This window comes from Salarias fasciatus, chromosome 13 (genome assembly GCF_902148845.1).
Source record: "Salarias fasciatus chromosome 13, fSalaFa1.1, whole genome shotgun sequence".
Classification (NCBI taxonomy): Eukaryota; Metazoa; Chordata; class Actinopteri; order Blenniiformes; family Blenniidae; genus Salarias; species Salarias fasciatus.
In genome coordinates this window covers 62,102-79,371 of record NC_043757.1, presented here as the reverse complement: position 1 = coordinate 79,371, position 17,270 = coordinate 62,102, and the positions used below count along the sequence as shown (strand labels likewise).

The 17,270-nt window shown below is 48.3% G+C and overlaps 1 protein-coding gene across 1 annotated transcript in view; it reads left to right on the top strand.

Moving 5' to 3' along the window:
- Positions 1-16,306, top strand: part of pdxkb (pyridoxal (pyridoxine, vitamin B6) kinase b) — an 81,963-nt gene extending 65,657 nt beyond the window's left edge. Inside the window, exons 3-11 of the mRNA XM_030107362.1 lie at positions 1,683-1,787; positions 2,997-3,080; positions 10,899-10,933; positions 11,028-11,113; positions 11,844-11,889; positions 11,970-12,081; positions 12,178-12,314; positions 12,383-12,449; positions 14,709-16,306. Of these exons, the coding sequence (XP_029963222.1) occupies positions 1,683-1,787; positions 2,997-3,080; positions 10,899-10,933; positions 11,028-11,113; positions 11,844-11,889; positions 11,970-12,081; positions 12,178-12,314; positions 12,383-12,449; positions 14,709-14,824 (788 nt within the window). The 3' untranslated portion in view covers positions 14,825-16,306. The remainder of the gene's footprint in view (positions 1-1,682; positions 1,788-2,996; positions 3,081-10,898; positions 10,934-11,027; positions 11,114-11,843; positions 11,890-11,969; positions 12,082-12,177; positions 12,315-12,382; positions 12,450-14,708) is intronic.
- The last annotated feature ends 964 nt before the right edge of the window (positions 16,307-17,270 follow it).

Sequence of the window (17,270 nt, the reverse complement as noted above, 5' to 3'; positions counted from 1 at the left end):
TCAGCAGAGGTGGCTCGGGCCGACATATCCTCCTGGGTGGCCCGTTTCGGCACGCCACTGGATGTGGCATCGGATAGAAGCCCCCAGTTCACCTCTGAGCTCTGGACAGCACCGGCAACGAACCTCGGGGTGAAACTGCACCGCACCACGGCATTCAACCCTCAGGCTAACTGGCTGTGTGAGCGTTTCCATCGCTCCATGAAGGTGGCTCTCCCTGCCAGCCTTACGGACTGCAACTGGGTTGATCGGCTGCCGTGGGTCATGCTGGGCCTGTGATCGGCCCCGAAGGAGGACCTGCAGGCATCTTCTGCAGAGCTGGTCCTGGGTCAGCCGCTGCGGGTTCCCGGAGAATTCCTCCCTTATCCGTCGGAACCCTGGTCAATGGCGGTTGGACGGCTCGTTTCCATGGAGGCCAGTCGGCATTTTGTCCCGGTTCCAGCTCATCACTGCCTCCCCTGCTCCTATGTACCGAGGATGCTGATGGCAGCTAAGTTTGTATTTGTTTGCCACGATGCCCACCGGGCCCCGCTGCAGCCTCCTTATGATGGCCCGTTCCATGTCCTGGAAGCGGAGCCCAAGAACTTTCTTTTGGACACTGGTGGGAAGCAGTTCCGGGTTTCGCTAGATCGCTTGAAGCCTGCGCATGTTCTGCCAGAGGAGCCGTTGGAGGTGGCGCAGCCTCTGAGGCGGGGTCGTCCCCCCAAATCGGCTGCTGCCACCGTGCCCCCTGCACCTGCAGTTGCCCCGCCAGCTGCTCCTGCACCTGTGCCTGTGGAGGTGGGCAGTCGTTTTGGCCATGTGATTAGGCCTTCTGTGTGGGACTGCAGATAATTATTGATGACGGTTTTTCATTTTTTTGTTGTTGTTGTTGTTTTCCTTGGGACGCTAGCTCCCTTCTGCATTTTGGGGGGGGGGGGGGGGGGGGGGGGGGGGGGGGGGATGGGGGGGGGGGGGGGGGGGGGGGGGGGGGGGGGTTGTATGGTGTAAATGGATTAGAGGATTCTCACATTCGAAGGGCAGGCTTTAGTGACATGGGGAGGTGTGGTGCACTGACAGAGGGGTGTATAACGGCTGAAGTAACCTGTCAGACAGATCTTCCTGGGATGACAACTGTCACTGGCATGTATTAAGAATAAACTCCACTCGCACCAAATCCTTCGTCTGTCTCCTCTTTCTGCGACCACCGCAATGAAATGTTATTCAATTTTTATAGCCTAGCTTATATTATAGTGAACATCGTCAGCTAACAATATCAGAGGAGCCCTGAATCATGGAAATAATATCAGCAACTGTGTAGACGTTTCTTCTTCTTGAATCAGTCACCATCTTGAAACATCTTAAAATAGCCTAAGTCACATTGTCTTTTGCCTTAGGCAAAATAAAACTGCCTAAGTCACACTCTTGACATAGGCAATTATACTAAAGGGGTAGAATGGCATGATCTGTTTAACTGAGGATGTAGGCAATTTTACCAGAGGTGGCCAGCATCATGAGGAGATGATTTAGGCAAAAAAATCATTTTTGGAAAAAAATGACTTAGGCAATTATTTTACGGGGGTGACGCTGCTCTCCCTTCGGGCTCAGGGTCTGGGTCTGGCCACCTAGCTGATCTATGGTTTGAACAGAGAACCTTTCAAATGTGCTGCTGCTGCCTGTTTGTGCATACTGTCCTGTCTCTACAGGTTACTCCCACTGGAAAGGCCAGGTGTTGACAGCAGACGAGCTCCACGTTCTTTATGAGGGAATCAAGCTGAACAACGTCCATCACTACGACTACGTTTTAACAGGTGGATGAGAATCAAATCCTCTGGAGACCAGGAGCAGCAATGTTACAGGAAGTTACAGGGAGAGTGAGGACAGAAGAGTGAGAGAAGTTAGAGCTGAAGAGTGGGAGGAGTGAGGACTGAAGAGTGAGAGGAGTGAGGACAGAAGAGTGAGAGAAGTTAGAGCTGAAGAGTGGGAGGAGTGAGGACTGAAGAGTGAGAGGAGTGAGGACTGAAGAGTGGGAGGAGTGAGGGCTGAAGAGTGAGAGGAGTGAGGACTGAAGAGTGGGAGGAGTGAGGGCTGAAGATTGAGGGCTGAAGAGTGGGAGGAGTGTGGACTGAAGAGTGAGAGGAGTGAGGACTGAAGAGTGGGAGGAGTGAGGGCTGAAGGGTGGGAGGAGTGAGGACAGAAGAGTGAGAGAAGTTAGAGCTGAAGAGTGGGAGGAGTGAGGACTGAAGAGTGAGAGGAGTGAGGACTGAAGAGTGGGAGGAGTGAGGGCTGAAGAGTGAGAGGAGTGAGGACTGAAGAGTGGGAGGAGTGAGGGCTGAAGATTGAGGGCTGAAGAGTGGGAGGAGTGTGGACTGAAGAGTGAGAGGAGTGAGGACTGAAGAGTGGGAGGAGTGAGGGCTGAAGGGTGGGAGGAGTGAGGACAGAAGAGTGAGAGAAGTTAGAGCTGAAGAGTGGGAGGAGTGAGGACTGAAGAGTGAGAGGAGTGAGGACTGAAGAGTGGGAGGAGTGAGGGCTGAAGAGTGGGAGGAGTGTGGACTGAAGAGTGAGACGAGTGAGGACTGAAGAGTGAGATAAGTAATGACCGAACAGAAGAGTGTGGACTGAAGAATAGGACGAGTGAGGGCTGAAGAGTGAGAGAAGTGATAACTGAAGAGTGGGATGAGTGAGGACTGAAGAGTGAGATAAATGACAACTGAAGAGTGAGACGAGTGAGGACTGAAGAGTGAGTGTGGGTTGAAGAGTGAGAGAAGTGAGGACTGAAGGGAGTGTTTGTCTAAAGTCAAGGTTTGTTTAAATCTACATTTTTTTTCTCTCCAGATATTCAAAACACGATTTTAAAGCTTAAACCATCAGTTAACTATATATATATATATATATATATATATATATATAAGCAGTCTGGATCACAACTGCAATACACAGAGTAAACTGTGTGTGTGTGTGTGTGTGTGTGTGTGTGTGTGTGTGTGTGTGTGTGTGTGTGTGTGTGTGTGTGTTATTAGGGTACACCAGAGACACGTCCTTCTTGGAGATGGTGGTGGACATTGTTCAGGAACTGAAGAGAGCGAACCCCAACCTGGTGTATGGTAAGACCACACACACACACACACACACACACACACACACACACACACACACACACACACACGTTTGTATTTATATCCTCGTGGGGACCTTCCATTGACTCCCATTCATGTCTGACTCCTAACCCGAACCCTAAACACACCAAAACAAAGCCTAACCCTAAAGAAATGTTTTTGCACTTTTACTTTTTTCAGTAACAACAACATGGTCAAGAAAACACTGTTTCCCCTCATGGAGACCCAAAAAATGTCCCCACGAGGCAGGTCGTGCCAGGTTTTCCTATCCTTGTGGGGACATTTGGTCCCTGCAAGCATAGAAATACCCGTACACACACACACACACACACACACACACACACACACACACACACACACACATACACACAGCAGTGGCCTAGACAGTGAGGAGTGCTGGAAGCTGCTCTCACTCTTCTTCACTCTGTAATCTGACCTGATGGCGCTTCCTCTGCTCATTACTATGAGTCTGGCATTCAGCTCCCTCCACCTGCCTCCACCTCCCTCCAGCTCCCTCTCTCCACCTGCCTGCCTCCACCTCCCTCCAGCTCCCTCTCTCCACCTGCCTGCCTCCACCTCCCTCCAGCTCCCTCTCTCCACCTGCCTGCCTCCACCTCCCTCCAGCTCCCTCTCTCCACCTGCCTGCCTCCACCTCCCTCCAGCTCCCTCTCTCCACCTGCCTGCCTCCACCTCCCTCCAGCTCCCTCTCTCCACCTGCCTGCCTCCACCTCCCTCCAGCTCCCTCTCTCCACCTGCCTGCCTCCACCTCCCTCCAGCTCCCTCTCTTTGGGCTGTCACGAAGAGGAATTTTTGTAGATGATTAATTGTCAGACAGATAATTGTGATTTATGAATATATTTCCTGTTGCTTTTTCTTTTTTTCTTTATCTTCTATTATTATATTATAATTAGTTTTAATAATACACATTCTGTGCTGTACTGTACACTTTAAGATATAAGAGCAATTAATTTTTGGAGCAGTGTCATCCGAAAGATTCGCCAAGAGCCAGTTATTATAACAACAACAACAACAACAACAACAACAATAATAATAATAAATTTTATTTTACAGCGCCTTTCAGAACACTCAAGGTTACTTTACAATAACAATTAGAAACACATTACAATTACAGTTTTTCACAATTGCTAAAAGACTAAACCCCGCTGCCTGAACCAGACTCTCAGGGGCCGGAACTCATTTTTCGAATCAAACACTCTTTTGGCAAAAACTTAAACACTGTTCAGGTCTTTTGCTCAATTTGCTAAAGCCATCTGCTCTTTTTTGCAAAACCTCAGACACATTCTCAGCCACTAAACACATTTCACAATATTTTTGCAAAATTGTACTCACTGGCAGCAAAATGTGAACACAACTCCAACACAACTGTCATCTTTTACACACAACAACTCAAAACTGAACACACACGTTTCTAATGACGTGATCAGACCAAGTGCGCACAAAGACAAGATGCTGCAGACTGAACCTCCAGGACCGGGACCCTGCAGGAGTCTGCTTTGGTTCTGTTTGTTTTGTTACGACAGTGAATTTAGATATTACTTTGACTTAGATGCTTTTTTTTTTCTTTTTTTTGCTAAATGCATTTACAATATGTAAAATAAACATTATCTGTGCACCACACACTCTGAAAACTGCTGGTTACTGTAAATCCAAGTAATTGCTGACCCAGCGCTGGGTCCAAAAGGGACCGAGCCATGCTGGGTCATTTCTACCCAGCCGTTTGGGCTGAAGAGTTGACCCTGATGCTGGGTCAGGATTTATCAGCCGGTCTGGGAAGGTTGCTTTTCGGTAAAAATGGAATCCATTGGAATTCACACACACAAACATGCCCTCTGCCATGCAAGGCTGTCAAACCCTCCACTGGAAGCCAACTGGGGTTCAGTGCAGTTCATTTACATGCTCCACGCTAGTTAAATATGAGTATAAAATTGCAGGTTTTCTTGCTTATAGACTAGTTGACTAGTCACAAATAAAATTTGAGACTAGTCGGCGGGAAATTAATCTTAAATTCCCATCCCATATATACATATATGTGTGTGTGTGTGTATATATGTGTATATATATATATATATATATATAAACATCACAAACACAACCATTTCATCAACCCACCCGTCTGGTTCAAAAGAACCTTGATTGTGCAGAAACCTGCCCAATCTGGCAACACGGCCGCTCCGGTCATAGAGCTTCGTTTTGTGCAATTTTGGCGTTGTTTGACTTTCTTACAATGACTAAGTATAACATTGTTCATTTTTCGTTCATTGTGGGGGCGACAGCAGCTTAGTAAGCTTTATTTGTATAGTAAGTAAGCAAGCTTTATTTGTATAGCACTTTTCCCAGACCAGGGTCACAAAGTGCTTCACATAAAAATAATCTGTACAAAATAGAAAATACAAAATACAATCACTAAAATAACAAATATGCAAGATAAAACAGTACCATGCAGGCCAGAAAACAAATAGATATACAAGATAAAAACGGTACCATACAGGCTAAAAGGCTTGTTCAAAGAAAAAGGTCTTTAGCTGCTTTTTAAAAGAATCAACATTGTCCAGAGACCTGAGCGAGCAGGGAAGCTCATTCCAAAGACGCGGTGCCGCTGCCTTAAAGGATCTATCCCCTCAAGTTTTGAAACATGTGCGGGGAACCATTAGCAGGTTTTGGTTGGAGGACCTCAAGCAGCGAGTGGAAACATAGGGCTGGATCAGGCCCCTGATGTAGTCCAGTGCCTGCCCGTGTAGAGCCCGAAAAGTCAAAACCAAGATTTTAAAATGTATCCTAAATGAAACAGGGAGCCAGTGCAGGTCCTTGAGAATGGGACTTATATGGGCTCTCCTGCGAGTGCGGGTCAGGAGCCGTGCAGCGGAGTTCTGGACTACTTGAAGGCGCCAGTTCTTTTTTGTTGAGGCAGGTGAACAGGCTGTGACAATAGTCGAGGCGCGATGAGACAAACGCATGTACAATCATCTCCAACTCTTTAAAGGACACCATTTTGCGAAGTTTAGCTGTATTCCGAATTTGGAAAAAGCAGTTTTTCACAAGCTGATTGGTGTGGTGTTCCAAGGACATTCCTTCATCAAAAATAACACCCAGATTTCTTAGGCTGCCTTTAACTGAACAGTTCAGGTCACCAAGATGGTGTTTTATGGCAGACATGGCGCCGTCTGGGGCAACAATCAGAGTCTCCGTTTTGTCTGAATTCAGCTGCAGACTGTTTTCACTGAGCCACTCCTTCATTCTGGCCAGACATCTCATCAGCGACTTAAGTTTTTCTGGCTCAGATGACTTAAAGGAGCAGTACAGCTGCAGGTCGTCGGCGTACAGGTGGTAGGACACGTCACTGAACTGCTGAATCAGCTTGCCAAGAGGGAGGATATACAGCAAGAACAAAATAGGTCCAAGAACAGATCCCTGTGGCACTCCCCACTGAAGCTCCACAGGATCAGACATCACATTGTCAACGGAAACACTGAAAGTTCTACCAAACAGGTATGACCTAAACCAGTCCAGAACAGGACCTGACGACCCAACCCAGTCCCTCAGTCTGTTGATCAGGATCCATGGTCGACTGTGTCAAAGGCAGATGATAGGTCTAGTAAAACCAGTACAGTGCATTTGCCAGAGTCCACAGCCATCATAATGTCACTAGACACTTTCAACAGGGCCGTCTCGGTTGAGTGAGACTCACGAAAACCAGATTGAAATGTGTCGTGTATGTTGTGTGTCTTCAGAAAGGAAGCAAGTTGGACACAGACCACCTTCTCCAGGACTTTAGCCAGAAATGGGGTTTTTGATATTGGCCTGAAGCTCTTAACATCTGTTGGGTCCAAGCGTGCTTTCTTTAAATGTGGCTCCACAATGGCATGTTTGAGAGAACGTGGAAACACGCCAGCTGACAGTGACATGTTGAACATTTCTACAATACAGGCCCCAATCAGATCAAACACGTTCAGGAGGAGTCTAACAGGGAGAACATCAAGACTACTAGAGGACGGTTTCATTTTGTGAATGACAGATAAAATGTCCTCTTGCGTGACGGGCTTGAAAGATGCCCAGCGTTGAGGGGGGGTCCCAAATGCTGAGGTCCTTGGCATGGGGCCAATGACAAAGGCAAACCATCTTTTATAGCTCTGACCTTCTCAATAAAAAAGTTCAGGAACTCATCACTTCTGATATTACAATGAGCCGAGGTGGCAGGGACAACAGGTGATACAATAGAACTGATTGTATCAAAAAGCACCTTGGGATTCTTTTTGTTGGAGGAAATCAGCTGATGAAAATAGGTCGCCCGAGCCTCCTCTAACTTCTTATTTAAGGAAGCTATGAGGTCCCTTCAATGAAGCCTGTGGACCTCCAGTTTCGTAGATTTCCACAAACGTTCAGTTTGGCAACATGTTCTCCTTAGACTCAAAATTGCATCATTGATCCAGGGACAGGACTGTTTGCGCCACATAATATTAGTTTAAGTGGTGCTACTTGATCCAGAATAGACCCACAGTGACTGTTAAAACAGTGCATAAAATCATCAATGTCAGTGCAGTCACTAAAGAGAGAAGGGTCGAACCTATCACAGAGATGCGTGGCTGTTGCCTCTGTGATAATCCTCCTCTCTGACTGAGATGGAACACACCTGGACTCAGGTGGGGCACTTAGTTCAAAGAAGACACAGTGATGGTCACTCAGATGCACATCTTCCACACAGACAGTGTCAACATGCAGACCCAAAGAAAAAACAAGGTCCAGAGTGTGACGTTTGGTGTGGGTGGGGCCTGACACATGTTTAAAGTTAAAAGCCTCAGTCATGGATAAAAGTTCAGTTGCTGGGCTGCATGTGTTATCATCAATGTGTAAGTTGAAATCACCCATAAGCACAACTCTTTCCAGGCGGATTATTGATGATAAAAAGTCAGAGAAATCCCTTAAAAAGCCCCCAGCAGGGCCCGGAGGGCGATAGATTAAAATACAATAAAACATGTCTGAAGTGCCAACTTTGATCATAAGTGCTTCAAAGGATGAGAAGTGCTCAGTGTTTATAAGACCACAGGTGTCCCTGCCCCGGTACCAGCTTAGATGGTAGAGCGGACTGTTAACCGGAATGTTGGCGGTTCGATCCCCGCTCCCGAAGGTGTAAAACTGTTGTTGTGTCCTTGGACAAGACACTTCACCCACCTTGCCTAGTATGAATGAAGAAAGTGAGAGTGAATGGTTGGTGGTGGGAGGGGCCGATGGTGTCAGTCTGCCCCCCCCAGGGCAGCTGTGGCTACAGCAGCAGCTTACCACCACCCAGTATGGAGAGAATGAAGAATGCAGTGTGAAGCGTCTTTGAGTGTCCTGAAAAGTGCTGTATAAAACCAATGCATTATTTGCTAATGCATATAATGGTTAGATTGCGTTATTTGTTATATATTCCACCAGAAGAATTAAAAAAACCCCAACAATTTTATAGCAAAAACACAACACAGATTTTGTTTTGAAATCACTTTAAGAACACGTATCTACTTTCCTTGTGGCACCCGGCGTGCTCGTGTTTAGATTGAAGCGGTAAGGCTCTGGACTGCGGAACAGCAGGATCCTTGCTGAAAGTTTCCGGTCTGCGGCTCTGTACCGTGCACCGTGACTGCTGTGAACCCGGTGTGGTACCGGAACCGATAAGCGGAATCGTCAAGGAGACAAACAATTCCTTGGAATCGAGTCACTGGGAATCGGTTCTACAAAAGAATCGGTTCTGGATTCCCATCCCTATGTGGGAGTGAAAAGAAAGTAAGCTGTGGAGGACGACACCCAGACTCTAACCTGAGGGGACAGGGACACCGTGGATCTGTCCACTGTGAGGGACAACCTGTCAGATCTGGACAGTGAGGACTTGGTGCCAACAAGAAGGAGTTGTGTTTCATTGCCGTTTAATTTAAGGAAATTTGAAGTGAACCAGGATTTGATTCAGAGATGCAGAGGGTGAGGGAGGGGAGGGGAGTGGAGTCAGGTTTAGAGAGAGAGCTGGGTGTCATCAGTGAAGCAGTGAAAATGAATACCATGTTTACGAAAAATACTGCCGAGGGGAAGGAGGTATATGATGAAGAGGAGGGGCCCCAGGAAAGAGCCCTGGGGCACACCAGAAGTGAGTCAGCTGCCATTGGAAGGTCGTCTGTGATCCTGTAAAATAAAATAAATAATTCATGGTAATCTCGAATATGAAAAATAATTGCGAATAGGTAAAATAATTGTGATTACATTTTTTACAATTGCTAAAACACATTTCTTGTGACCTCCATCCATTTTCTCAAAACCTTGAACACAAATCCAAAAGTCCACGCTACATTCACAAAACCTCAGACATTTCTGTCAAAATCAAACTATCAGCTGAAAACCAGTTCTCCTGTGTTCAAAACCACACTATGCTTTCAGATCTCACACACAGCAGGTAAAACATGTTCACCTCAGATCGTTCATCAGACTCTACATGAAATCACTGAGGACACAGCAGCAGTCCTCACTCTGAAACCTGCTGGGTCTTTTTCCCCAACACATTTTCTGGGCAGCCCTAGATTTTGTGCAGATTGAGTCACTTTTACCCAAAATGAGGTGAATTGTGTCGACCCAGCAGAGTGAGTTGATGATTTTGTGGCTGAAGGGAAGAGAAGAATCACTATTCTGTACATTCCTGCAACTTCTTCTCCTTCTTGCATCTGGAGGCTTCTGGCAACAAATGCAACAGAAAACTGGAGTCCTGTGTTCTCACTGAGGACTATTGAAATGTCTAAGAAGGAAAAGACGTATGTCCTCCCTCTCCCTGTGGACATGTGTGGCTGTGGCTGAGTTGGTTGAGTGGTTGTCTAGCAGTTGTGAGGTTGCTAGTTCAAATCTTTTCCTCTCCCTGTCAATCAACTGCACTGAACCCCAGCTGGCCTCCAGTGGAGGGTTTGACAGCCTTGCAGGGCAGAGGGCGCTTGTGTGTGAATTCTAAGGGATTACATTTTTAAAGTAACCTTCCCAGACCGGCTGATAAATCCTGACCCAGCATCAGGGTCAACTCTTCAGCCCAAACAGCTGGGTAGAAATGACCCAGCATGGCTCGGTCCCTTCTGGACCCGGCGCTGGGTCAGCAGTTTCACCCAATGTGGGTTATTTTTACAGTAACCCAGCAGTTTTCAGAGTGTGTGGTGCACAGAAAATGTTTATTTTACATATTGTAAATGCATTTAGCAAAAAAAAAAAAAAAAAAAAGTATCTAAGTCAAAGTAATATCTAAATTCACTGTCGTAACAAAACAGAACCAAAGCAGACTCCTGCAGGGTCCCGGTCCTGGAGATTCAGTCTCAGCGTCTTGTCTTTGTGCGCACTTGGTCTGATCACGTCATTAGAAACGTGTGTGTTCAGTTTTGAGCTGTTGTGTGTAAAAGATGACAGTTGTGTTGGAGTTGTGTTCACATTTTGCTGCCAGTGAGTACAATTTTGCAAAAATGTTGTGAAATGTGTTTAGTGGCTGAGAATGTGTCTGAGGTTTTGCAAAAAAGAGCAGATGGCTTTTGCAAATTGAGCATCGGACCTGAACAGTGTTCGTTTTTGCCAAAAGAGTGTTTGATTCGAAAAATGAGTTCCGGCCACTGAGAGTTTGGTTCAGGCAGCGGGGTTTAGTGTTTTAGCAATTGTGAAAAACTGTAATTGAGACTGCCCTGCCCTCTCTCCACCTGCCTCTTGCTGCTTCCACTGTCTCACACAATGTCTCGGTCCCTGTCTCACACTGTCTCACAGTGTCTCACTCACTGTTTCACTGTGTGCTTGTCTTTTCAGTGTGTGACCCTGTCCTCGGCGATCACGGATCAATGGTGAGACCACGACAATTGGTCATCCTCCAGCTGTCATCACTCAATAGTGTACTCTCTTTGTGTGTGTGTGTGTGTGTGTGTGTGTGTTCTCCAGTATGTTCCCCAGAATCTCTATCCAGTCTATAAGAACAAAGTGGTTCCAGTTGCTGACATCATCACTCCAAACCAGTTTGAGGCCGAGTGAGTTTCTGTTTCTTCTCCTGTTTTTGTGTCTTAAACTGGAGACTTGAGGGCATTTTATTGGTAGATTGCAAACAGGCAACTCTGAGTTTGCCTCCTTTTACTGACCTGTTGATTAGATAAGATCCGGGCCAGCAGGTCTCCGGTCCAACAGGGCTCTGGTCCAGCAGGTCTCCGGTCCAACAGGGCTCTGGTCCAGCAGGTCTCCGGTCCAACAGGGCTCTGGTCCAACAGGGCTCTGGTCCAGCAGGGCTCTGGTCCAGCAGGGCTCTGGTCCAGCAGGTTTCCTGTCCAGCAGGGCTCTGGTCCAGCAGGGCCCTATTTATTTGTCCCAGATGTAAATGAAACCCAGAAATAGACTCATGTGGAGCACGAGAGAGCTGAAACAGGGACAGGGACTGTCCAGAACCAGAGGCGTGGAGGACAGGGACTCTCTAGGACCAGAGTCCATACAAAACAAGAGATTGTCCAAGACAAGAGACCTTCCAGGCGAGAGTTTCTTCAAAACCTAGTCTGGACCTCCTGGGCCCTGCTGATGTGTTGTGATCTACTGCATCTTTAATGGATGTTCAGCTGCTGCTGTTGAACTTCATTTTCTTCCCCAGACTGACATGTTTCTGGTTTCCTGCTGGACCTGTGATCCACCCTGAAGGACGTGGGAAACGGCGAGGGAAACGTGTCCTGCTGAGTCCAGAGAAGGTTCTGGTCTAACGCTGGTTCTGTGTTTCAGGCTGCTGACGGGGAAGAACATCAGCACAGAGAAGGACGCGGTAGAGGTAAAACTCTTCCTCCTGCTCGGCTTCTGTCACTCAGGATCACTTCTCTTCGCCTTTCACCTCTGGATTCCATGTTCCAGGTTATGGACCTTCTCCACGCCATGGGCCCAGACACGGTGGTCATCACGTCCTCTGATCTGCCATCCAGACTGGGAGACCGCTTCCTGGTGTCGCTGGGCAGCCAGCGTCACGGTGGGTCCTGAGTCAGGATGTCTGGTTCTTCATGTTCCGCTTGCTTTGTCTGCTGCAGGACTGCAGGTTGATGTTTGGTCGGTTTGTCCTCTTCAGTTCGTCCGGATGGCAGCAGGACGACGCAGAGAGTTCGAATTGAAGTCCCCAAAGTGGACGCCGTCTTCGTGGGAACCGGAGATTTGTTTGCTGCAATGCTGCTAGCGTGGACACATCACTACCCCAACGACCTGAAGGTACCCTGATCCCTCTGCAGGCATCCTGCCAGAAGACAAACTCACTGCGTCTTCTGTCTCCCTCTCAGACGGCCTGCGAGAAGACCTTCTCCGTGATGCATCACGTCATCCAGAGGACCATTTCTTATGCTCACGGTAAGAAGGGAACCCTGGAGTTCTCCACCTCCACTTTCACTGTTTGACACTTTCCTTGCAGATTTACTGCTAAAGTCATCAGATCAAATGTAGAACGTCTCCTCAACTGTCCTGCACCTCCAAACGTCTCCTCCAATACTGCAGAGAACTCAGACCTGGATTATTACTTTCTGTCAACAGCAGGTTGAGAGACAGAACGAGCAACATCCGCAATTTAGAGGTTCTTTAACGTTACCGAGAACGACAGAAGTGAGACAGACTGTAAATGATGAAACATCAAGAGGAGTGACATGGTTGGTACAACACCAGAATTTTTTTTTTTTAATTTTATTTTCAGAGTATAACATTTTACAACAGACAGTATTTATGGAAAATTCAGGGGAATAACATTAAAACGGTCTTTACATTTACAACACCAGAAATTTAACCAGCAGTTGACCCAGCAACTTAATCAGTACCTTAACCAGCAACTGGTCCAGCAACTGATCCAGGAACTTAATCGATTCGGGGTTTGGGGCACTGAACAAATTTTGATTAATGTAGAGGGTGAGTAAGTGGGGGCAGGACATGGAAAGCTTTTGCTTCTTCCTACTCCTTTTCTGACAAATCAAATGATTTATTTATTTAGTACTTAGGAGCAATAGTGGTATTATGTACCCTTTAATTGACTGTTTTTTTAATCTATTCTATTTTTTATTTTCAACTATTTTCACGGTTAGAGCCTCAGGGGCTCTTCTGATTGGTCAAAGATACCTGGAGCTGTCGAGATTCCTTTTCAGCTCAGAACAGAGACAGATGGAAACGCCGCGCCCTCGCGGTAGAGCAGTTATGCTACACTCCTAAAGGATTATCAATGGATACTCTAACATTTAATCCAAAGGAAACACAGAAAAATTAGCATTGACTAGCAAAATCCTGCCTACAGCAGCTTTAACCAGAAATTCGATCAGCAAGTTAAAGCAGAACTATGCAACTTTTTTACCTCAATAAATGTTTTTCAGAATCCCTGTGGGGGTAAACAGACTTGTCACGGTGATTGGCTGGTCCCTCACCTCCCCCCGGTGTCTGTCCTGAAAACAGCACTTGTAACTTTCAGAGGAGCGACCCGACGACGTCTCGCGAGGACAAACCTGCTTTACGGCGCTCATACGGGAGGACAAGGATAAAAGCGCGTAAAACAAACATGAAACCCTCGCTAGCGTTAGCAACACCACCGAACTGCTCACGAATGGTAGAACCAAAAAGACAGAAAGAACCTTTGTCTGACGAGTGAAAAGAAGGAAAGGGTGATGGGCAGGACGTTTATGACAGTGAGCTTTCACAGAAGACCAGTAGGGGGAGCGCCAGAGCAAAAACTGCATAGTTCTGCTTTAACCAGCAAATAAAGCAGTAACCCTAACCCTGTCCTGCAGTGGTCACAGTGTTGTGTCTCCTGCAGTGGTCACAGTGTTGTGTCTCCTGCAGTGGTCACAGTGTTGTGTCTCCTGCAGTGGTCACAGTGTTGTGTCTCCTGCAGTGGTCACAGTGTTGTGTCTCCTGCAGTGGTCACAGTGTTGTGTCTCCTGCAATGGTCACAGCGTGTCTCCTGCAGTGGTCACAGCGTGTATCCTGTGTCTCCTGCAGTGGTCACAGTGTGTCTCCTGCAGTGGTCACAGTGTGTCTCCTGCAGTGGTCACAGTGTGTCTCCTGCAGTGGTCACAGCGTGTATCCTGCAGTGGTCACAGCGTGTCTCCTGCAGTGGTCACAGCGTGTATCCTGTCTCCTGCAGTGGTCACAGCGTGTATCCTGTGTCTCCTGCAGTGATCACAGTGTGTCTCCTGCAGTGATCACAGTGTGTCTCCTGCAGTGGTCACAGTGTGTCTCCTGCAGTGGTCACAGTGTGTCTCCTGCAGTGGTCACAGTGTGTCTCCTGCAGTGGTCACAGCGTGTATCCTGCAGTGGTCACAGCGTGTCTCCTGCAGTGGTCACAGCGTGTATCCTGTCTCCTGCAGTGGTCACAGCGTGTATCCTGTGTCTCCTGCAGTGATCACAGTGTGTCTCCTGCAGTGATCACAGTGTGTCTCCTGCAGTGGTCACAGTGTGTCTCCTGCAGTGGTCACAGTGTGTGTCCCTCATTGGTCACAGTGTTGTGTCTCCTGCTGTGGTCGCATTGTTGTGGGTCTGCTGCAGTGGTCGCAGTGTATGTCCTGCTGTGGACAGCACCCCCCCGCCCCTCTTGCCGCCCCATCCCCCCAGTGACTCTGGTCTCCCCTGGTCCAGATCTGGCCGGTCCTGGTCGGAGGCCCAGCCCCCCCCAGCTGGAGCTGCGGATGGTTCAGAGTAAAGCGGACATCGAGGATCCGGCTATCGTCACTGAGGCCACCGTCATTCCCTAACGGCCCCAGACTCCTGTTCAGCCCGTATCGGTAAATCTGTCTTCACCAAACCGATGTGGTCCGGCTCTTCCTCCTTCGGTATTGTAACCTCCTTTAGTGACCCCTGACCCCATGCTTCTTGACCCCCTGCCAGAGCCATGGACAGACAGACGTTCAGGAGATCCATTCACTGTAGAGAGGGAGAGCGAAATCCAGATCACTGAAACACGACTCGATGTTCACCCGACTGAAACGCCGTTTGTCCGACTGAAACACCATTCGACCAACTGAAAGTCCGTTTGCCTGCATGATAGACCGTTTGTCTGACTGACACACCGTTTGTCCGACTGATACACTGTTTGCCCGACTGAAACACCGTTCGACCAGCTGAAACACCTTTCGACTGACTGAAACTCCATTAACCCGATTGAAACACCATTTGACAAACTGAAAGACAATTTGCCCGACTGAAACACCGTTTGACCGACTGAAACACCGTTTGACCGACTGAAACACCGTTTGACCGACTGAAACACTGTTTGACCGACTGAAACACCGTTTGACCGACTGAAACACCGTTTGACCGACTGAAACACCGTTTGACCGACTGAAACACTGTTTGACCAGCTGAAACACCATTCGACCGGTTGAAACACCGATTGATTGGCTGAAACACCATTCACTGTCGTCACCATAGGCAACATGCTGCTGTTGGCAGCAGCAGGATTTCTTTTTCTCTCTTCCAGTTTCTTTCTGACTCGCTGAACAAACCCTGTTTCTCTGGCTCTGCTCACCGCCAGTCCAACACCCCCCCGCCCCACTCCCCCCCTACCCACTACCTCCCACTACCTCCCACTACCCTCCACTACCCTCCACTACCCCACCCCCACCCCCACCCCCATCCCCATCCACAGCAGTGATGTTTTGGTGACCCCATGTAACCCCCCTCCCTGACCCCCCCGTCCCAGAGGCCTCCTGATGATACATCAAAGGAACAAAAAAAAAAAAAACGCACAATGTATAGTCGATGTATAGATGTTGTACTATAAGTGTATCGATCTGATCGGATTTGATCGGACCTGTCTGTTGGGCCATTGTGTTGGTGCTCCTGTGCTACACACCACACACACTCCAGTACACACCACACACTGATACACACCACACACACTTCATATCACGCCACCCACAGTGCATATCATGCCACATATACTTTATATCACACACCACACACACTTCAATACACACCACACACTTCATATCACACACTCCCTGTCAGCCTGAGCAGGCCGGCCAGCTGGTCGTTTCTCTCGTCTGCTTCCAGAATGATTGGCATTCTGTATCTTTGAAGCAGATCTCATCTTAAAGGTTCCAGATTCTGCAGGTTTTAAACTTTTTCAAAGGTTCCTCGGTCCCACACAGTGTTTCCCCAAATCAGCTGTCAGTTCACAGTGACGCAGAGCTCCGCCTCCAGAGGGAGGGGTTATCTCCAGCGGGAGGGGTCATCTCCAGAGGGAGGGGTCATCTCCAGAGGGAGGGGTTATCTCCAGAGGGAGGGGTCATCTCCAGAGGGAGGGGTCATCTCCAGCGGGAGGGGTTATCTCCAGCGGGAGGGGTCATCTCCAGCGGGAGGGGTCATCTCCAGAGGGAGGGGTTATCTCCAGCGGGAGGGGTCATCTCCAGTGGGAGGAGTCATCTCCAGTGGGAGGGGTTATTCCCAGAGGGAGGGGTTATCTGCAGTGGGAGGGGTTATCTCCAGCGGGAGGGGTCATCTCCAGAGGGAGGGGTCATCTCCAGAGGGAGGGGTCATCTCCAGTGGGAGGGGTTATTCCCAGAGGGAGGGGTTATCTCCAGCGGGAGGGGTCATCTCCAGCGGGGGGGGGTCATCTCCAGAGGGAGGGGTTATCTGCAGTGGGAGGGGTTATCTGCAGGGGCCTGGGTCATCTCCAGAGGGAGAGGCTGTTTCCAGAGGGGGGAGAGGGTTGTTCCCAGAGGGAGGGGCTGTTTCCAGGGGGCGGAGTTGTTCCCAGAGGGAGGGGTTAGGGTTAATTCGGGTTAAAATGTGAACGCCACAGACTTTCGAAAAAGCGTAGAAGTGAGAGAGAAAACAGACTCTTCAGCGCTGGAGCCTGGTTCAGACTGGAGAAAACCTTTGGCGGGGGGGTCTCCTGCAGAGTATGGGACCTTTAACCAACCCTCTGAGAGTCAAACTGTTCTCATCCCGCTGACACTGTTTATCCACACGAGATTCCTCAGCTTCACCTTAAAGCTCCTCTTTAATTTTGAAAGATTTAAATATAAAAGTCTTAAAGAGCTGCAGTCTGTGTAGCCTGGCATGCCAGACTGACTTTATTTATGTTTAACACACATATAAAAATAGTCTGGTACCGCGCCATTGGGGCAGCATTTCAAACTGGCAACGAGGGGCGGGACTATTGAGCGGAGAGAACCAATCCAAGAAACAAGGCTG